This window comes from Syngnathus scovelli, chromosome 4 (assembly GCF_024217435.2).
Source record: "Syngnathus scovelli strain Florida chromosome 4, RoL_Ssco_1.2, whole genome shotgun sequence".
Classification (NCBI taxonomy): domain Eukaryota; kingdom Metazoa; phylum Chordata; class Actinopteri; order Syngnathiformes; family Syngnathidae; genus Syngnathus; species Syngnathus scovelli.
In genome coordinates this window covers 14,792,112-14,810,787 of record NC_090850.1, presented here as the reverse complement: position 1 = coordinate 14,810,787, position 18,676 = coordinate 14,792,112, and the positions used below count along the sequence as shown (strand labels likewise).

The window sequence follows — 18,676 nt, the reverse complement described above, 5'->3', positions numbered from 1 at the left end:
TTGGGCTATGAGAAATACATTCGGGAGCATGCGCTGATTGTCTTGTTTATTTGAATGGTTAATACTGTATGGCTAGTCTGATCCACACTCCTAACCAATAGGTGGCGGTAATGTTCTTGTTTGCCAATCGCCGAATGTGGCAACAAGAAGAACGACTGTTGCAGCTGACAATTCCGGTTGTGCTTATGGCCCATTTTGGCGTGGTTACGGCCAACAGTAACTTATTTGGTTATTAAACGTCTCCTGTCGTATTTTCGGCGGCTGGGCACCTAGTTGACGCCACGTTGGTTTCGACTGCAAAACACCGGACGGTTGTGGCAGCCCTGCGGGAAAGTGCGGCTCCTGTCCGAGAGTGAACGAGGAGGTGACGGACCATTTTTAACGTGGTGCATTGGAACGAAAGGTGGTTTCCGGTCGTGTTTCAAAGCATGGTTGACGCCCAAAAACGGACAGCCGGGATGAAGCTGTAACGCTGGAGCGATTGGAAACACAGATGGCAGCCCCCGATTTTACCAGCAACATGTCAAGATGGTGTTAACTTGATTTACGGCCAAATCTGAGCAAAATCTGTGCAGCGAACATACGAACACCCACCCACCCAGTTAAGCGGGCTTTGCAATCCACAGTTGGCAAATATTAGTGACATCCCCTGATCTAAACCTCATTGGTTGTGCACACGTGGAAACCTTGTTGGGAAAGATAGAATTGTGTGCAGTGACCTTGCAAATTCTTTTCTAAACATGGATCCTGGGAACAAAGTGATTCCTGTCAAGAAGAAGAAAAAAATGATGTCCATTCAACTCAAGCACGAAATCATCGAAAAATATGAGCGAGGTGTGCGCGTCGTCGACTTGGCGAGATTGTATGACCGCAATACTTCGACTATATGCTCTATACTGAAACAGAAGGAGTCGATAAAGGCTATAACGCCAGCTATGGGTGTTAAAATAATTTCTAGGCTGCGGACGTCTGTCCATGAAAAGATGGAGAGGCTACTGTTGGTGTGGTTGACGGAGAAACAGCTCACAAGATGTCCTTTGACGGAGGGTGCCATCTGTGAAAAGGCACGGGCCATTTACACCGACTTGCTGCAGCAGACCCCAGGCTCCTCAACGGATGGGGCACCGGAAGACTCGTTTAAAGCCAGCCGTGGCTGGTACGACAATTTTAGGAGGAGGATCAGCTTTCCGTCCGATGTCGGGCATGTTGACGCGGCCAGCAAAAATGTGAACAAGGATTACTGCAAAACCTTCACCGACGTGATAGCAGCCGAAGGATACGTCCCTCAGCAGGTCTTCAATTGTGACGAAACGGGGCTCTTCTGGAAAAGGATGCCAAGGAGGACTTTCATAACGATCGAGGAGATGAAGATGCCTGGCCACAAACCCATGAAGGATAGGTTAACCCTCACACTGTGCGCCAACGCGAGCGGCGACTGCAAGATCAAGCCGCTGCTCGTATACCATTCGGAAAATCCCAGAGCCTTCAAGTCGCACAAGATCATCAAAGAAAAACTGCAGGTTATGTGGCGGGCAAACCCAAGGGCGTGGGTCACAAGGCAATTCTTTGTAGAGTGGGTCAACCTGGTGTTTGGTCCCGCCGTGAAGAAGTATCTCCAGGAAAAAAACCTCCCCGTGCAAGCCCTTCTGGTTCTGGACAACGGTCCCGCTCACCCACACAATCTCCAAGATGACATTCTTGAAGATTTCAAGTTTATCAAGGTTTTCTACCTTCCACCTGACGCCACCGCTATGCTGCAGCCCATGGACCAGCAGGTGGTTTGTAATTTTAAGAAGCTTTTCACCAAGCACCTCTTTCGCCGCTGCTTTGAGGTGACGCAGAGCTCAAATCTCACCATTCGTGAGTTCTGGAAGGACCATTATAACATCGTGTCATGCCTCAAAATTATCGATCTGGCTTGGCAAGCTGTTACAAAGAGGACCTTGATTTGTTCGTGGAAGAAGCTGTGGCCCGAGGTTGTGTCGGAAAGAGTGACCTTTGAACCTGACCATGCGGTGGTGGAGGAGATCGTTTCCCTCGGGAAGTCCATGGGCCTGGAGGTGGATGAGGGAGACGTGAACGAACTCGTCAAGGAGCACTCCCAGGAATTGACGTCGGAGGAGTTGAAGGCGCTACAGACGCAGCAGCACGCAAAGGTTTTGCAGGAAATCGGCACTGCCGCTCAGCCGGAGGATGATGAAGTCATCTCGACCGGCGAGATCATGGAAATGCTGGGAATTTGGGAGAGACTTTCAAGTTTTATTGAACGGAAACACCCGGAGAAAGTTGCCACCGGGTGCGCGTCGTCGCTGTTTAACGATACCTGCCTGGCTCATTTCCGAAACATTCTGAAAGAGCGGAAAAAACAACTTTTGAAGCGACCCGCCGGTGAAAGTGAGGAAAGGCTGATGAAAAAGCCCAAAACCGAAGATGAGTAAAGTGGACAAAAATGGAGCAGTTAGTTTTATACGGACTTACACATGAATATAAACCAGTTTATTTCGCTTCTTTGCTTTTGTACCATACAGTGTTGTATTTCTGTATTACAAAGGTAACGAAAAAATTGGGGTGCTTTTGGGTTGCTGGAACAGCCTTTCATTTAATTTCAGTGGGGTGTTTTGATTGAATTTACAAGGTTATGAATGAAATCACTGCTGCTTACAACGGAAGCCTCATCATGTGTGTTGCTGCTTTGTCCAAAGCGATGACTGACTAACAGCCGACAACGAGCCAACGTCATGTTCTGCCCTCAGAACTTCGTGCACTTCAATTCCTTGAAAAATGAATCGATGGCTGAGGTATAGGGCACACTGGTACGTCATCACTCATGGCTTTGCTGTCGTGTTGGGCCCGCATCTCATGCAGATGAATTCCACTGGTAGCCATTACCTGGACGTGTTCAGGTGAGTTATCAGAATTTAGTTTGACAGCTTATATCTACTTTTATTACTCCTTTTAACCTCACACCATGTTTGAATTCCTTCCAGATTCCTTCCTCCCAAGGAGTTCAGATTCATCTACCCTTCTATCGATTTTCTGTGGTAAGTCCCATTTACAACTCTACAACATTATAGGGCTGGCCGATAATTGGTCACTATTTTGATGGATGTCACAATTCACAAACACCAAATATTAAAAAACGATTTATTCAACTACCAAAACTCATTCGAAATACTTTAAATATAACTTCATATAATAAAATTATAACAACCAGAAAATGACTCAGTAGCCAGCATAATAGCAGTAAACAACAATTAATCAACTTAAATGCCTAAATAACAAGAGTAAAAGAAGGTCAGGATTGAACTTTATAAATTTTACACATATTTTTTTTTACAAATAAATACCTGTGACAGTTGTTAAAATACTTGTCTGTCTGTTAGTACAGTGTTTGTGTGTGAATTTGTATCACTGCTAGCTTTTGCACTGGCATGCATGCATGTCATTATCCACCCTTCAAGTAACAACAAAGTAAGCTTGTACAAACCTGAAAATATTTGCGTTTCAAGCTTCTTATTTATTTTAGAATAGTTTTGTACTGTGCTGGTCATTTTGAGGTGACCGAAAAGTGCTGTATTGGAATTTAAAGAAACATATGACTTTGATGTAACGATTATTGTAACGGCATGAGCCCTTCCCCCAATTCATTCATTTCCACTGGTGTCTTGAAATTGTAAAAGCTTCGTGGGCTGAATTTGGTTCAACAACAACATATGTGTGTCAACAGGACTATTGATGGCGACCAACAGCCACATGCGCTTTATTGACAACCGACTTGTTGAAAAGCCTCTACACAGGCCAGATTCACCAATGTGGAGCTCTGGACATCATGAGCCACGTCCATGAACTTTGTAACATCTCAGAGCCCGAGCTTTTGCACAAGTTCAGTCACTCCACGCCTTACGACAATTGCTGATCGGGCAGCTGTGGTTAAGATGATCACCTTGCTAGCAAGGCTATCCTTTGTACATATAGTCGCTGAAGCTAAAAAAAATGATACTTCCAAATGATTGTGTGTCTGTTGACCTCATACAGCAGGGAAGCAGGTGTAAAGCAGTCCCCTCGGTACGGGACACTTGCTTCTCATGATTGGAGTCCGTTAAGTGACTTTTTAAATGTTTTCTTCCCGTGTGTCTTTGAGGCCTTGAAAGTAATTTATGATTGGATGAAAGGGGCAGGGCAAGAATTTTGCAATAAATAACCTGTTGACTATGTCAGCGTCTAGTTCTTTTGAGTGTCTGCTGTGGTTATGTTGTATTTTGCTGATGAGGCTGCGTCCTTTGGAGGTCCCTCATTGTGTTTAGTATACATTTAAAAAAATAAAATAAGCACCTGGATAGTGTGAATGGAATGCAACCTTATTTTTGGATTGGGGGAAGAAAAGTACTATTCATACTATTCATTTTTGGAACAATTAATTATTTTGCTGGCGTAAGGGAGGATATTGATAATTATAACTATTGATTGTATTGTTTTTATTAATATTGGTATTATATTGTCTAGGTATTGATATTTTTGATACTTTCAGCACGTTCTCTAACATGCTGCAGCAGTTATCACTCCCATAAATCATTTGTACAAGCAAATATTTTCCAATGCTTTATTGGTAATAAATGGTAACAAAGTGGCTTAAGCAGGCAGTCATGTTAGATGAAGCACTTCCAATCTGGCCACGTCATTGACTTCACATCAGCCTGACGTCTGTCAGTGACAGGTCATGCCACATTTTCAGCGCGGTGATGTTTTGCACGTTGCGAAGGCGGTTTGTAAAATCCAGCTGCTGGGCGCCGTTGACGGTCAAATGGAAGAGGTTGAGGTTGCACTGGATGATAATCTGAACAACAGTTTAGGTAGGGTGAGCAACGTGCTGGCTAAGAGCTAGTCACTCAATCTACTTTTGATGCATGTACATCTTAGCAATATTGACACTCTGTCAGGGCACAACCCAAGTCATGGTTGTTCATGCAAAGGAGAACAGTAATGAGTGATGAGACCTCAAAGTCATGTTCGGGTCCTAATGGGAAGGGGTCCGCTGTTATCTCCTTTATGTCTTCTGTACCATTCAGATTGGAGGTCATCACAATATTTTGGTTTTTGATGTGGAAGCCCAAGTGAAGTTGGGTGTCATTGGCCGTGGTCAGATTGAAGCTTATCCTGCAATATTCATTCATTTGGATGTTTACAAATGCAAACAATTCTTTGGGGTCGAGGGGACTACCTCTCAGCCAACGGTTTGGCTCGTCCTCTGATGGCGATGCTGCGGCCCGCACTAAGACGGCCCAAAAGGTCAACTACGAAGCCATGAAATTGCTGAAAAATGAAGATTCAAATCTCGGTGCCAAAAAAAAACAGTACTCTGCATTTACAAAAACTCATGAACTCACCGGAAGAGGCAACACCGCAAGCATGCACGAGTCTTTGTTACCTGCTTTTGATGTCAGCAGCTTGGCAGAAGAAAGAATAGGACAAAGAGGAAGGAGAGTACGAGAAGTGGCACCAGTAGTTGGACGTGTAGTAGAAGAGACGCAAGTAGTTGACACAGATGTTGGACATGTAGGACAAGTAAGAGGACGGGGACGGACGTCCTTGGCTGCAGAGGTCAAACAAATTTTAATATGAGATTGCATATTCAATGATAGGCAAAGTCAACAAGAGTTCAAAGACCTTTTTTACAAATGAATTGCTTTGGTCTATCACAGCGGCAGTCATTAAGATATCCATCTGTTCTCACTTCAACGCAGAACTCTCTGTTTTGGTGGTTATTGGGCTCTCCTTCGTTCCAACGAAAGTAGTCCTGTGCGAAGGTAGTCCTTTTTAGAATATTTTTTTTCAGTATAACTTGTCATATTCTGGGCAGTAGATAAAACTGCTTCCTCACGTTGACCATAGTTTTTACTCGGTAATAATAAATGACAGCTCGGAACAGATCAAATTTGCTCAACTTTATTCTTGTCAATTACATCAATTTATTCCCCATTTCAAATTTTGTCCTGGTAATACTTCAACCTAATTATGGCTTTAACTCCAGAATGGACAACACTTATCTTTTTTACAAACCCAAACAAGTATACCGATTCTACAAAAATGCACCTAAATTATCTTTTTAGAACATCCCCAGAAATCAAACAAAAAGATGAAATGAATACTCCCTCCAAACTCGCAAATCTGCTTAACATTGCAACGATTATAAACAAAAATAAAAATTGTGAAAAACTAATTTCATAATTCAGGTCTGTGCCATTCTTAGCCATTTATGCAATCAAATCGATTGCAGACGCGCTAAACAATGTGCCAACTTCATTCTTGTCACATTCCATTTCATCACCCTACATTTTTTTTTAAATGACCACTTTTGGTGATTGATTCACTTACCGCTTTGGTTCCATCACTATTGTAAAAGTAGGTGTACCAAAAGAACCACCAGAAACGCCATTCAATGGTCACTCCCAAAAATGCGCTCCAACTTCCCGACTGATTCACATAATCTTCAGGAGGGAAGAACAGCAATAATCAGTTTGAGCAAAAAGGCGGAAGTGGTGAAGGATTGTGAGATCATTCCTGGAATTTTCAGGAATTCCCAAGCCGCTGTTTGAATGCTTACTTGTCAAGAAAGCAATCTCTTCCCCTGAGTGAAAACTGCTTAGATGAGCTTTCCGTGAGACACAGTACCTCTCCGCTTTGGGCCACGTTAGCTGATATTTGGGCATAAGGTAGCAATAATTGCAGTACGGCCGCCACCCATTCTTCACGTCGCACTGGAGCTCTGTTGTAGCTGACGACACATTTTGGAGAGAAGTCAGGACTGGAATCTCTTATGCAATCATTATCAGTAGTAGCAGGCGGCATAAGCATTCCCAGGAGTCACCCTGGGCATTCTCGGGGATGTCCTCCACATGTTATTCCAGCACAATTTCATGAAGAAATGAAACAGATCTTGTTGGGACTTTTGTGATATGTTAATATGCACTGTAAAACCTAACAAAGCTGACTCGACTTCCCCAAAATTCCCCAAAAGCGACTCCAAACTTACATGATTCCTAAAGGTCACAAGGTCTTACTTTTTGGAGGACACATTTTGCATGGACTCCTTGTTTGGTAAAAAATATGTATTTCATGTTATTTGTCTAAGACATGAAATGAACGTGGAACGCAATTGTTGCAAGAGCTAACGCCAATTTGTTCACTCATAAAGGCAAATTGTGTCAAAACATGACACGAAATCAAAAGAAAAGCGCTGAGATCGAATTTGGCTCCACCTCGTGGTCAGACACAGTACTTAAAAAAGTTAAGCTGTGCTAAACTCGCCAATATAGCGATCCAGATGTTTTGTAAGCGATTGAATAATCGCAAAAACACACACAATTGTCAAGTCAACGCACTCTCGAAAAGTTAAATGAAAGATGACTTCCGTGACATACACAGGGTAATTGTCGACTTGCAATTAATTAATACTGTTGCACAAAAACGCCACCATTCGTGTACGACTCACACATGACAGGAGCAGGCAAAAGGTTGGCGAAGAAGGCCACTATTAGGAGATGCAGGTACATGGTGACAGCCACTGCGGTCCCTCAGGTAATCTGTCAGACCAGACTACCGCAATGGATGGAAAGTCAAGTGCCCGGAGGGTGCAACCGCAAGCCCCACGTACACACGCCACAGAGAGTTGAGGGTTCTGAGATCAGGCGTCATAAAGGCTGAGCAAAAACAAAACAAAAAAAACGTCATCACAAAGGCATCACACAAACATCATCATTTCAAAAGCAAAACATCAAAAATAAAGAAAAAAATATAATCATCATCTAGGCGTCATAAAGGCAAAGGGGAGAAAAACGTCATTACAAATACATCACAAACATCGCCCTTTCAAAAGCAAAGCATCGGAAATAAAGAAAAAAAAATATGTATTCAAAAACACTTCGCAATCGCATCAACCAGAGCAAGATTGTAGTGCTGTGGGTTGCTCTTGTTAGTTTTCCCATTAAAAAAAAAAAAAATGCTATTAAAAGTCCGGGTGGCTTCCCATCAGAACATTTCCAGATGCACTTGAAGGGTTGCTTTCAAACGAGAATGAGGGTTTCAAACTACAGTTAGGGTTTCAAAGTGGCCTTGTAAATTAAGATTAGGGGTTGGAAGTCGATTTTCAATCTAACTAAAATACGAAGAACAAAAAATTGTCATTGCAAATGCCTTTAGTATTTTCCTCTCAACAGTTTCTGTGACGGACCAGAAGAGGGCGCCCTGACAGAGAAAATGAATGTGAGGCTTGACGAAGATGTTGCAGGAAATTAAGAGAAGTATTGTCATTTTTCATTTGAGCTATTTTACCTTTTGAAGGAAAATCCCAGTATTTTATTTATTCTCATGAATGTATCATTTTAATGTTGCTCAGAAAACATCCCACAGTGCGAGGGAACGGACGGGACCCAGTGTTATAAACAAAGACCAGTTCACCTTGCTTTGACAGTCTTGTTTATTCTTTGAAAAGTCAGCAACAGGGTAGATATATTGCAAAATTCAAAATAAATTTAAAAAATACTTTGTTGCACTTTAGGGTTGAGTCCTTCCTTTTTTACATTTTATATGCAATTTATATTTTTTCCTCTCCAAAAGCGATTCGTTCTTTTTTCAGGTCATATGACTTCAACCAGTAGATGTTGGTAATGCGCATTGAAGCTGGTGCCACCTCGCCGTAAAAACAAACGAAGAAGAAAATGACGTAACTTCCCGTTCACCAACAGAACGTGTCTGTGAGTGAACGAGTCAGTGATTTGCAGTTCCAGTTCATCGTGAGAACAGATCAGTTACAGAACGAGTTAATGGGTGAACTACCTTCCCGTGCATCAACGGATATGTCATTGAACGTGTTGCGTCTCCCTCCTGGCGTGAACTATGTAAGACAGAATGTCGATTTACGATTTGCCAAGGAAAGAAAGAACAGTGCACTCACTGAAACACCACTTCTTTTATGCACGTTTTCTCCAAGCTAACGGCTAACTTCATTGCATGAAGGTATGCGCCGTTATGCAACAACGGGGAGATTATGCTTCTCTTTGCGTAATCTTGATTTTATACCACTTATAGTAGTTTTTCAACAACGCGCATATACGCCTAAAATTGTTATCCAATATATCTACTGCAATTTGATTTTATAACTTATTGTAGTTTTTCAATAACGTGCATATACGCCTAAATATTGTTATCCAATATATCTACTGCAATTTTACCTCAGATTGCTGGTTTGAAATTGACTTTTTATATTATTATTTGAATAAACATTAAAACCTGTTAAAACTTGTCTGGTGTCTTATTCCTTGTTTTTATTATTTTGGGCATGAAAACAAAAATTTGCTTTATATGACAATATGTATGTGTTCTACATATTACAAAACATATGTGTTGGTGTCCCCCAAAATAAAGAGCAAGTAGTCAAATACACTTTCTTGACACGTACAAAAAAAAATGCATAAAGTTATTAGGTACACTTGAAAATGCTTGTGTACCTAATGGAGTGTCCGTGTGACGTCACAGATCAACCAGCCGATCAGGAGGTGGGGGGTGAGGGCGGGTGTGGCACTTTTCACTTTCAGTTCAGCTTTGGCCATGATTTTTCCCTAATGAAGTGGCTTATTAATAGGTACACTTGAAAATGGCGGCGTACCTAAAGTGGTGTCCGTGTGACGTCACAGATAAAACAGCCAATCAGAAAGTGGGGGTGAGGGCGGGTGTGGCACTTTTCACTTTCAGTTAAGCTTTGGCCATGATTTTTCCCTAATGAACTGGCCTGTTATTAGGTACACCTATAAAGGGCGGCGTACCTAATCGAGTGTCCGAGTGATGTCACAGATCAACCAGCCAATCAGAAAGTGGGGGTGAGCGCGGGTGTGGCTCAAACCAGGGGTGTTGACTTCCAGTCCTCGAGGGGCCGCGTTCCAACATGTTTTCCAAGTTACCCTCGTTAAACACACCTGCGTGAAAAGATTTAGCTATTTTCAGTTCTGCAGGAGCTAAAACTTTTCACGCAGGTGCGCTTAACGAGGGAATCAAACAGACACTCCATTAGGTACATCGCCATTTTCAAGTGTGCCGAATAACAGGCCACTTTATTAGGGAAATATCATGGTCAAAGGTCACAGGTCCTCGGGGCCGCATTCCAACATGTTTTCCAAGATTCCCTCGTTAAGCGCACCTGCGTGAAAACTTTTAGCTACTTTCACATTCTGCAGGAGCTAAAACTTTTCACGCAGGTGCGCTTAACGAGGGAATCACACAGACACTCCATTAGGTACACCGCCGTTTTCAAGTGTGCCGAATAACAGGCCACTTTATTAGGGAAATATCATGGTCAAAGGTCACAGGTCCTCGGGGCCGCATTCCAACATGTTTTCCAAGATTCCCTCGTTAAGCGCACCTGCGTGAAAAGTTTTAGCTCCTGCAGAACTGAAAATAGCTAAATCTTTTCACGCAGGTGTGTTTAACGAGGGTAAGTTGGAAAACATATTGGAACGCGGCCCCTCGAGGACTGGAGGTCGACACCCCTGGTTTAAGTGAAAAGTGCCACACCCGCCCTCACCCCCACTTTCTGATTGGCTGTTTGATCTGTGACCTCACACGGACGCTCCTTTAGGTATGCCGCCATTTTGAGGTGTACCTAATAACAGGCCACTTCATTAGGGAAAAATCATGGCCAAAGCTGAAGTGAAAAGTGCCACACACGCCTTCATCCCCACCTCCTGATTGGCTGGTTGATCTGTGACATCACACGGACATTCCATTAGGTACACTACCATTTTTAGGTGTACCTAATAACTTTATGCATTTTTTGTACGTGTCAAGAATGTGTATTTGACTACTTGCTCTTTATTTTGAGGGACACCAACACGTATTACACAACGTAAAACACATACATATTGTCATATAAAGCAGTTAACCAAATGTCATATTTTTGTTTTCATGCCCAAAAAAATAAAAACAAGGAATAAAACACCAGACAAGTTTTAACAGGTTTTAATGTTTATTAAAATAATAAGTAAATTTTAAACCAGCAATCTAATGGGAAATTGCAGTAGATATATTGGATAACATTATTAATGTATATATATGCATACACGTTGTTTTAAAACTACTGTGTTATAAAATCGAGATTACACAAAGAGAAGCATAATCTCCCCGTTTTTGCATAACGGCGGATCCCTTCATGCAAGAAAGTTGGCCGTTAGCTTGGAGATAACGTGCATAAAAAGTGGTGTTTCAGTGAGTGCACTGTTCTCTCCTTGGCAAATCGTAAATCGACATTCTGGCTTACATAGTTCACGCCAGGAGGGAGACGCAACACGTTCACTGACTGATCCGTTGATGCACGGGAAGGCAGGGCGCCCATTAAATCGTTCGCGAACGGGAAAGTCAGGATTCTTCCTTCACTGATCCCTTCTCGCGATTAACTGGAAATGCAAATCACTCCCTCACTGACTAGTTCACTCACAGACCGGTTCCGTTAATGAACGGGAAATGCAATTCATTACTGGTTCAAGAACGGGAAGTTACGTCATTTTCTTCTTTGTTTTGTTTTACGGCGAGCCAGCTTCAATGCGCATTACCGACACCTACTGGTTGAAGTACGAAAGTTTTGATCTTTTCAGTAGGCATACGGAGAGATGTGCTTTAGAAATTTGATGACCAGTGTTTTGACATTTGGCTTTTTTTATACTAAGTAGACTGTCCAGTTTCCACGCCGTGATGCTTATCAGACTCGCAGTACCTCGCAACTTCTTTCTGGGCAGTTTCTATCGAGCCCTGGCTTGTCAAATTCAGTTGGTATACCACGCAGCAGTAGAACTGTATCGGGCTATTTGCACAGTCAACAAACGGACTATCTATGACTTCGCTTCTATGGCCGTGAACTTGGTATCCACAAGCGCATTCACTTCCGACTCTCTTGGTTCTCTCTGGCCTGGAAAGAAGCAGCATTTAAGCAACAGATGCATTTTTATGTTGAAGATCACAGCATTTTCTGTGTGACAACTACTACACGTAAACAAGACTGCTTCCATACAGTGACGGAGATGATGAAAGAAGAATCTTTATTTATGTAAGGCACTGACAACCGAAGGACTGCGTCTGATTTTACACGCTGTATGATGAAAACGTTTTTACAGAAATAATTTATACACATAAAACTGGTGTGAAGTTGTCTTTTTTTTTTTTTGCCTTTTAGATGCACATCAAAGAAAACAAAAGGAATGTTAGAACAGCATCAATCTGAAAGCAATTGCATCATCACAAACATGTCCTTGGGGCTCCAAATCAAATCCATATTCCAGTTTTTTTCCCCCTACAATAGCTTGAGCTGAGCTGCCAATCTGCTATTTTTAATTAGGATAACATAACCTCACACTTCCAGGAAGAGACCATAAAAAGTTAAGATACTGAGCTGTAGCTACAGTTAAAAGCAAAAAAAAAAAAAAAAAAGCCCACAATCTTCACAATTTAAGGGATTTCTTCAAGATGTTTGTGCAGCACCCCAAAAATCTGATCTTGCCACCTTCCGTCAAGGTCAACAAATGTACACTTTCTCCAGCCTTAACAATATTTGGAGTACATAACAGCATTGTAATTCTATATTGGACAGAAAAAAAAACCAGCATCTGTGCCTATTTATAATATTTTTTTTCCAACACCAAGAAGGCAAGCTGGACTTCTTTAGTAGTTAGTAGAACGGCAAAGCAATTTGTTCAGCTGAAACGCACATTTTGTGTTGTGGCCTTTAATAGCTTGCCCTCCAGCACAGGTGCTCTTTTCAGAACATAAAAACACCCCAGTCCGAAGCCAGTTCATATAAAGTGCATCTGAAATTGTTCTGATGGAAAACCACCCGGAGATTTAGTGCGTTAAAACATAAAAACATGGTGCAAACTGGCGAGAGCAACGCATAGTGGTACTAAAGAGGTACTACCTCTACGACCACAACTATCCAACTATCAACAAGTGTTCAGTATTTGCGATCAAATGGCATAGGGCCCAGTTCGATTTTGACGTCGGCCATGTGCCTGCTTCTTTGTTCGCTATGATGCCGCGCTTTTTGTCTCTGCTGTCGACGACCTCGATTCTTCGTCCTCGACTCGTCTTTGGAGTTCGAGTCTGGTCGTTCCAGAGGTCCGCTGGGAGATTCAAAACTAAACAGAAGGTGCATTTTACATGGAAAGAATACAATAATAGTTACTGTGAATGCCCAACTAGAAGATAGTTGTTATATAACTAGAAGATAGCAAAACAGGAATGGTGAGAAGTTAAGAAGTATCTATTCATTTAGTATTTATTTTAGGTTAGAACTGTAGATAACCTTGATAGAATATTGTTTCGTTTTTAATCAAAAACAAATGTTGTTGAGTGGGCTGGAGCAGTTCAGTTCCCATTCATTTCAGAGCGGGCCATCGGCGGTCTGCTCACCTCTGTCTGTTGCTCTTGACATACGCCTCTCCGAAGAGGTGTCTGTAAATGAAGTCGTCCACGTCTTCAAAGACATCGTTGTGGAGGCCGTGGTACTCGGGCATGCTGACCAGGTAGTGCTCCACGCTGCTCACAAAGTCTGTGAAGAGCATGCGGTCATGGATGAAGAGGCCGTTGTGGAAAAAGCCGTTGATGAAGCTCTCCAGTTCCTTCCAGTGATGGAAGTGGTGGACTTCCCGCTGCAAGTAGCTCCACAGCAGCTGGTGGAACTCGTCTGCTCGTATGGGCTCCGTGGCTTTGTTGAAGATGCTCATGGACTCCTGGTAGGCGCAGTCAAAGACTCCTCGACATCCTTTTGGGCCGCTCTGGCCTTGTTCTTTATGGACTCGGTCTCCTGGTTTGCGGGTGTTGGCGTATTGTTTGGAATGAGCCTTTTTCTTCTTGTACTTTTTGTCTTCATAGTATTTTGTACCTTCTCTCGTCATCTTGTCGAAGAAGGTGGAAGCCGAATCCTTGAAATTGCGAAAAGTAGATTTGACGGAATCGGAGAACTTGCGCAGGTTTTCCTTCACGACTTCCTTGGCTTTCTTGATCTGCTCTTTGTGATGGTGGACAAACTCCTTGGTGGAGTTCTTGACCGCATCAAACGTGTCTTCCACAATTCCTGACGTGCGCATTTTTGGTTCCGTATCGCCTTTGGCCCGGTCTTCTTTGGTTTCCAGAAACAGCCGCTCCCACAAGTCGGAGCGCTGCTGCTCAAAGCCTAGCCTCTTCTCCAGCTCCCTCAGTTGCAATCTGAGATCCTGAGCCTCTGTCTCATATGTAAGCATCCTCTCCTTGTCTGCCTCATGTGTAAGCTTCCTCTCCTTGTCTAGCTTCTTCCTCAGCTCCCTCTCCTCCTCCAGTTCCTCATTCAGCCTCCGGTTTTCCAATAGCAGCGCGTCGGCCGCCGTCCCCTTAACCTCCAGATCTCGAATCTTGGATTGCAGGCTCCTCAATTCTTCCTGCAAGGTAGACAGAGACTTTTCTTTTTGCTCCAATGAGCTTTTCAGCTGCTGGTTCGTGGTGGTCAATGCCAGGCTCTCAGCCTCCCTCTGTCTTGCTAACATTGCCTGGTCCTCTCGTTGGACCTGAATGAATTAAGAAAAAAAAGAATGGGAAATAAATAGGACTCCTAACTCAAGTAAGTCATCGGATCAGGTAAGAGAAGATATACTTCAACTAACTTGGCTCTGTTTAAAATTTCTACTGCTCCATGTGTAAAGAAGTAGTTGTTTGAAGGTTTCTGATGATCCTAACATCTATGCAAACGTCACTGATGATGTCACGGTACATTCACCAGACTTCAGTGCTTCTCTGCCTTAGAAGCCAGAAATGAATTATTCCTCAGTGCATTTTGATTGGCTAAGACATCGTGCATCTGCGATTCAAATCTTGAATGGCTGCAAAACCAGTGGCTGAGATTCGGCTACTCATAGAGCGCGACTTACGCTAGGATCCCTCTATGAAATACCGAGAGCCGCTCAAACAACCAACTTTGCTGTTTGCATTGACCATTCAGGGTATATTTAAGTGGAGGAAATTGTGTCAGTTGAGAGGGAAAAGAAATAAAAGTTACCTGAACAAATTCCTGCTGGCCGCTGAACTCCATGTTCCTTTGCCTGAGCAATGAAATAAACTCCTGCTCATCCCAATCTTCCTGGCTCAGACTGTCACTCTTGACCTTCATGGGAAAACAAAACAAACAAAAAAAAAGTCATTTTTTTTTTTTCAATTGACCATAAGCATAAGCATTAGCATAAGGAACACATCAATACTTACATGATAATGAAGAACATTTCTAAGACTGTCGAGCTCGCTCTCTCGGGATTTGTCTACTGTCTTCTGCTTCTTTTGTATTTGCATGGTGCCTGAAAATAAGACAACATTATAATTATAAGAGAAATCTCAGACATCCATCCGCATTAAGGCTGTGGGTGCGCTGGATCTTGTGCCGGATGACGTTTGAACGCGACTCGGGCTACAATTTCACCGACAGGTAATTCAGAAAAATGCTTCCCAATTAGCAGGCAGTTAGAGCCTTGCTCTCTGACAGGACAGTGCACATGTTAATAGCTCAACAAACATACATGCACTAACGCACCACTAGGTCAATGTGTTGCTCACGTGTTAAATAATACCAAGTTCAATGTCTGAATCCGTACAATAGAAGTGTCCGAAGCCAATGCTGAGGGCGATGATGAGGGCGAGTAGAATGCAAGAGTTGAGGGTTCCGCCGCCTTGGCTTTGCGCTCTCAGCATCTCTGGTCTGAGTGCAATTTGCTGCCCCTGCTGCGTCTCATCTTCCTCCTCCGACTCCACCGTCGTCTCTTCCTCCTCCTCCTCCTCGCAGGACTCTGTCACAGTGTTTGTTGTATTCTTCCTCAACCGGCGCCTTCGAATAGCAACGTTTGGTGCCGCCTCATCTTCGCTGCTGCTGGAGTTTGGGGCTGCAGGCTGCGGCGTAGCTGGGAAAACTTCCAGAGATACATGCAGAGGTCACTGGGGTCGTCACGGTCAACAACCAAAAAGTAGATAAGTAATTAACATGATCTGCATGCATCAGGTTATTCATGCCAAAACAGTCCTGATGTAAGTACTTTATGTCCTTTGGCATCATGCAAAGGTTTTCATTTCATTAGCTAAAACAATATTCTTCCCATACATTTAGTGAAAGCTGCTTAACTAAAATTTAGCAAAAGCCACGTTCTAATTCAACGATACATAATAATAGGCACATAAATAAACCCACAATGTGCAAATGCGTGGTTGGTTATTTTTTTTAAGTTGACACTTGATTCAAGTGGAGTTAACGATTAACCAGTCGCTTCATGATTGTGTACATGCTAGAAACTTTGTGACGCTATTGCTGCAAATAGTGAGGCTTCATTTGAACTAAACAGGCACCGATTTCACATGAGTAAGCAACGTTCTGGGTAAACTGAGATTAGATCATTCGTTTGGTCGGCTTGAAATACTTTCTTGTGGCACTTTTCTTTGCTGCCAGATTTTGCAAACGTGAACTACGATGGCTCCATAAAGTTTGGGAATGTGTGCCAAACACAGACACAATACAAACAAGTAGCAAAACGGTGAGGATCAGCAGCAAAGCATATTTGTGATCACAATTAGTCTGTGCACGTTTCCCGGCAACTCTCTCTTCTTGATTAGTTTGTCAACAAGTTTTCAACCACCACACTTGAATCAGGCCACCTGTGAAAGTGCGGCCTCTTGCGAGCCGACTTCGTAGATGGTAGCCCAATTTCACAAGGCTTTGCGCAAATTTCCAGTCACTCAACCTCAGACCTGCTTTGGCAATGTAAAATGAACAAATAACAAGGAAAATGTTATGGGAATATTGAAGGAGGGGTGGGACATTTTTCTCCAATATAAGAAACAGTTCAACTGGAAATAAAAACCAAGCATAGAATCTTTGAGGTCCTACCAGGGTCCCCAGCGATGAATGCATACTGGCTGCTGCACGATGTGCCCATAAAGGAGCTCTCGTCGGCAGTCGCCGTGTGCTCGGCGCAGTCACGCTCGTCTTCCTTCAGCTCCTGCAGTGTCACGATGTCAGAGTGGTCGCTGAAGGACAACACAGCGACTTGCTCTTCCATCGTGGGGTCATCAGGATCAGCCTGAGGGTGGCGAGGTTTCATTTGTAAAAGAAGCAGTGACTGTGTGGTTCCTGCGTGATGTTCTTACCTCTGAGGTCCATGCTGCCCTGTCCATGGTTTGTTCTCCCAGTGTGTCATCCAGTGAGCTGTCATCACAACATGCAGCTAAAAATATCAGAAGTATTGGTTGGTATGATTGTTATCAAGTATATCCATCCAATAAAGACGTTTGATCATTTATCCGCTTGAAACTGCAGTCGAAAGTCACTAACGTTCATGCGAAGCAGCCTTAAACAAAGGTCATCTTCAGATGTAACAAATGTCACTAGTCATGCTTGAGAGTAAATATACTTTGTAAATGCATCATTTGTAACAGCGTTGCTCTTAACAGAGAGATCCCTTCAAGCAGAAGTTGAACCTTGAGAGTCCTGCAGCTCTGGTTGCACAACAGCTGGACGCTCCTCGGCTCCATGCTGCACCGTGCCATCTACCACCAAAGTCTCGATATCGGAACCCTGTAAGCACAGCCCAAAGAAAAGAATTTTCATTCAAATGTTTGTAGAATACTATGAGAATGCTGTGATGATGCCATCTTTGCTCATGACGTTTTGCATATGTAGAAATGGAGAAAAAGATTTTGTTTGTTATGTTTGACTTATTGTTAACTTACAGCCGCATTTAATAAAGTTCAATGTTTTACCTCCATGCTAATGATGCTCCAGCCACATGACGACTCGGTATCACTGGAAGTGTTTGACATGATGCCAGCTTGCCAGCAACACTGAAAAAGAAAAAAAAAAAGATGTTACTCAAAATTTGGCATTTTTATTTACAAAACAAGAGGTGCACAGGGCAACGTTTTATTTAACATAAGAGCCTTGTTGCGTCATAAAACACCAAGCACCACGACGTGTCATATGGTGAAAGCCTCACTCAGGGCTCAATTTCATCAGCTTTTATCATGAACTTGTGGAATTATCATTTTGTAAAGCATGACATTAACGTTTTCGTCACACGACACTCAATGGCTAAAACCAACTAGCATTTTGATGAGCAGGACTAGCCAAGTCGTACAATATTTCGAAAAAAAGACATTGACGTTTGTTTTGTTTTGCTCGTGACGTGATCTCACCTGGATGAACTGGTTCTACATGCGTTAGTAACGTCAAACTATGTGTACAGTCACCAATTCGTGTCGACGATGTCAATTTACCTATCCCGGAAAAACTACGAAAATCATTATTGAATAAAAAATGTCAAAGAAAACCTGTGTTTTGCTGTCCAACGACGATGCAGCGGTTTGCAGACAGGCCGATAATTATTGCACTATACACGGGCCTGGGCTACCGTCATAACAAAGCTTGTAGTGGCTGGGAAATGTAGTTCTAATTTACAAGGGGATGACAAAGAGAAAGTCACTTCTTGTTTTAATAAAACATCGTTTCCCATCAGGCACCGCGGTAGCCAAACTGGTTGCGCTAGGGCGGGTCCAACCGGACGTCGCTCTTTGAAAATATAAACAAGGAAACGTGACAAAACAAAAAGCGCATTGCATTCGTTTCCACTGACTGGAA

The 18,676-nt window shown here is 42.9% G+C and overlaps 3 protein-coding genes across 10 annotated transcripts; 1 reads left to right on the top strand and 2 right to left on the bottom strand.

Annotated features, from left to right (window-relative positions):
- The first annotated feature begins 75 nt into the window (after positions 1–75).
- Positions 76–4,214, top strand: LOC125967667 (tigger transposable element-derived protein 1). Its single transcript, XM_049718922.2, has 3 exons — positions 76–2,903; positions 2,988–3,041; positions 3,728–4,214. Exon 1 carries the CDS (start codon positions 741–743, stop codon positions 2,436–2,438), a length of 1,698 nt encoding a protein of 565 aa, XP_049574879.1. The 5' UTR covers positions 76–740; the 3' UTR covers positions 2,439–2,903; positions 2,988–3,041; positions 3,728–4,214.
- Positions 4,215–4,586: 372 nt separating this feature from the next.
- LOC125967670 (uncharacterized) lies at positions 4,587–7,847 on the bottom strand. 2 transcript variants are annotated; one of them, XM_049718932.2, is made up of 8 exons: positions 7,490–7,845; positions 6,602–6,772; positions 6,373–6,485; positions 5,665–5,794; positions 5,385–5,590; positions 5,219–5,310; positions 4,995–5,154; positions 4,587–4,834 (listed from the first exon to the last, which is right to left on the bottom strand). In XM_049718932.2, the coding sequence occupies exons 1-8, from the start codon at positions 7,548–7,550 to the stop codon at positions 4,685–4,687; spliced, it is 1,083 nt and encodes a 360-aa protein (XP_049574889.1). In that variant the 5' UTR covers positions 7,551–7,845; the 3' UTR covers positions 4,587–4,684. The 2 variants fall into 2 exon arrangements, 1 of the variants encoding a protein (XP_049574889.1); XR_007480864.2 differs by lacking the exon at positions 5,665–5,794 and having other exon boundaries at positions 5,219–5,590; positions 7,490–7,847.
- Positions 7,848–12,063: 4,216 nt separating this feature from the next.
- On the bottom strand, positions 12,064–18,500 carry ccpg1 (cell cycle progression 1). Of its 7 annotated transcripts, none has more exons than XM_049718155.2 (10): positions 18,370–18,500; positions 17,803–17,883; positions 17,521–17,617; positions 17,191–17,267; positions 16,931–17,123; positions 15,627–15,962; positions 15,268–15,356; positions 15,065–15,169; positions 13,447–14,576; positions 12,064–13,172 (listed from the first exon to the last, which is right to left on the bottom strand). In XM_049718155.2, the coding sequence occupies exons 2-10, from the start codon at positions 17,860–17,862 to the stop codon at positions 12,989–12,991; spliced, it is 2,271 nt and encodes a 756-aa protein (XP_049574112.1). In that variant the 5' UTR covers positions 17,863–17,883; positions 18,370–18,500; the 3' UTR covers positions 12,064–12,988. The 7 variants fall into 7 exon arrangements, with proteins under 7 accessions (XP_049574112.1, XP_068506581.1, XP_068506578.1 ...); XM_068650480.1 differs by having other exon boundaries at positions 15,651–15,962; positions 18,370–18,499; XM_068650477.1 differs by having other exon boundaries at positions 17,803–17,876; positions 18,371–18,464.
- Between the last annotated feature and the right edge of the window lie 176 nt (positions 18,501–18,676).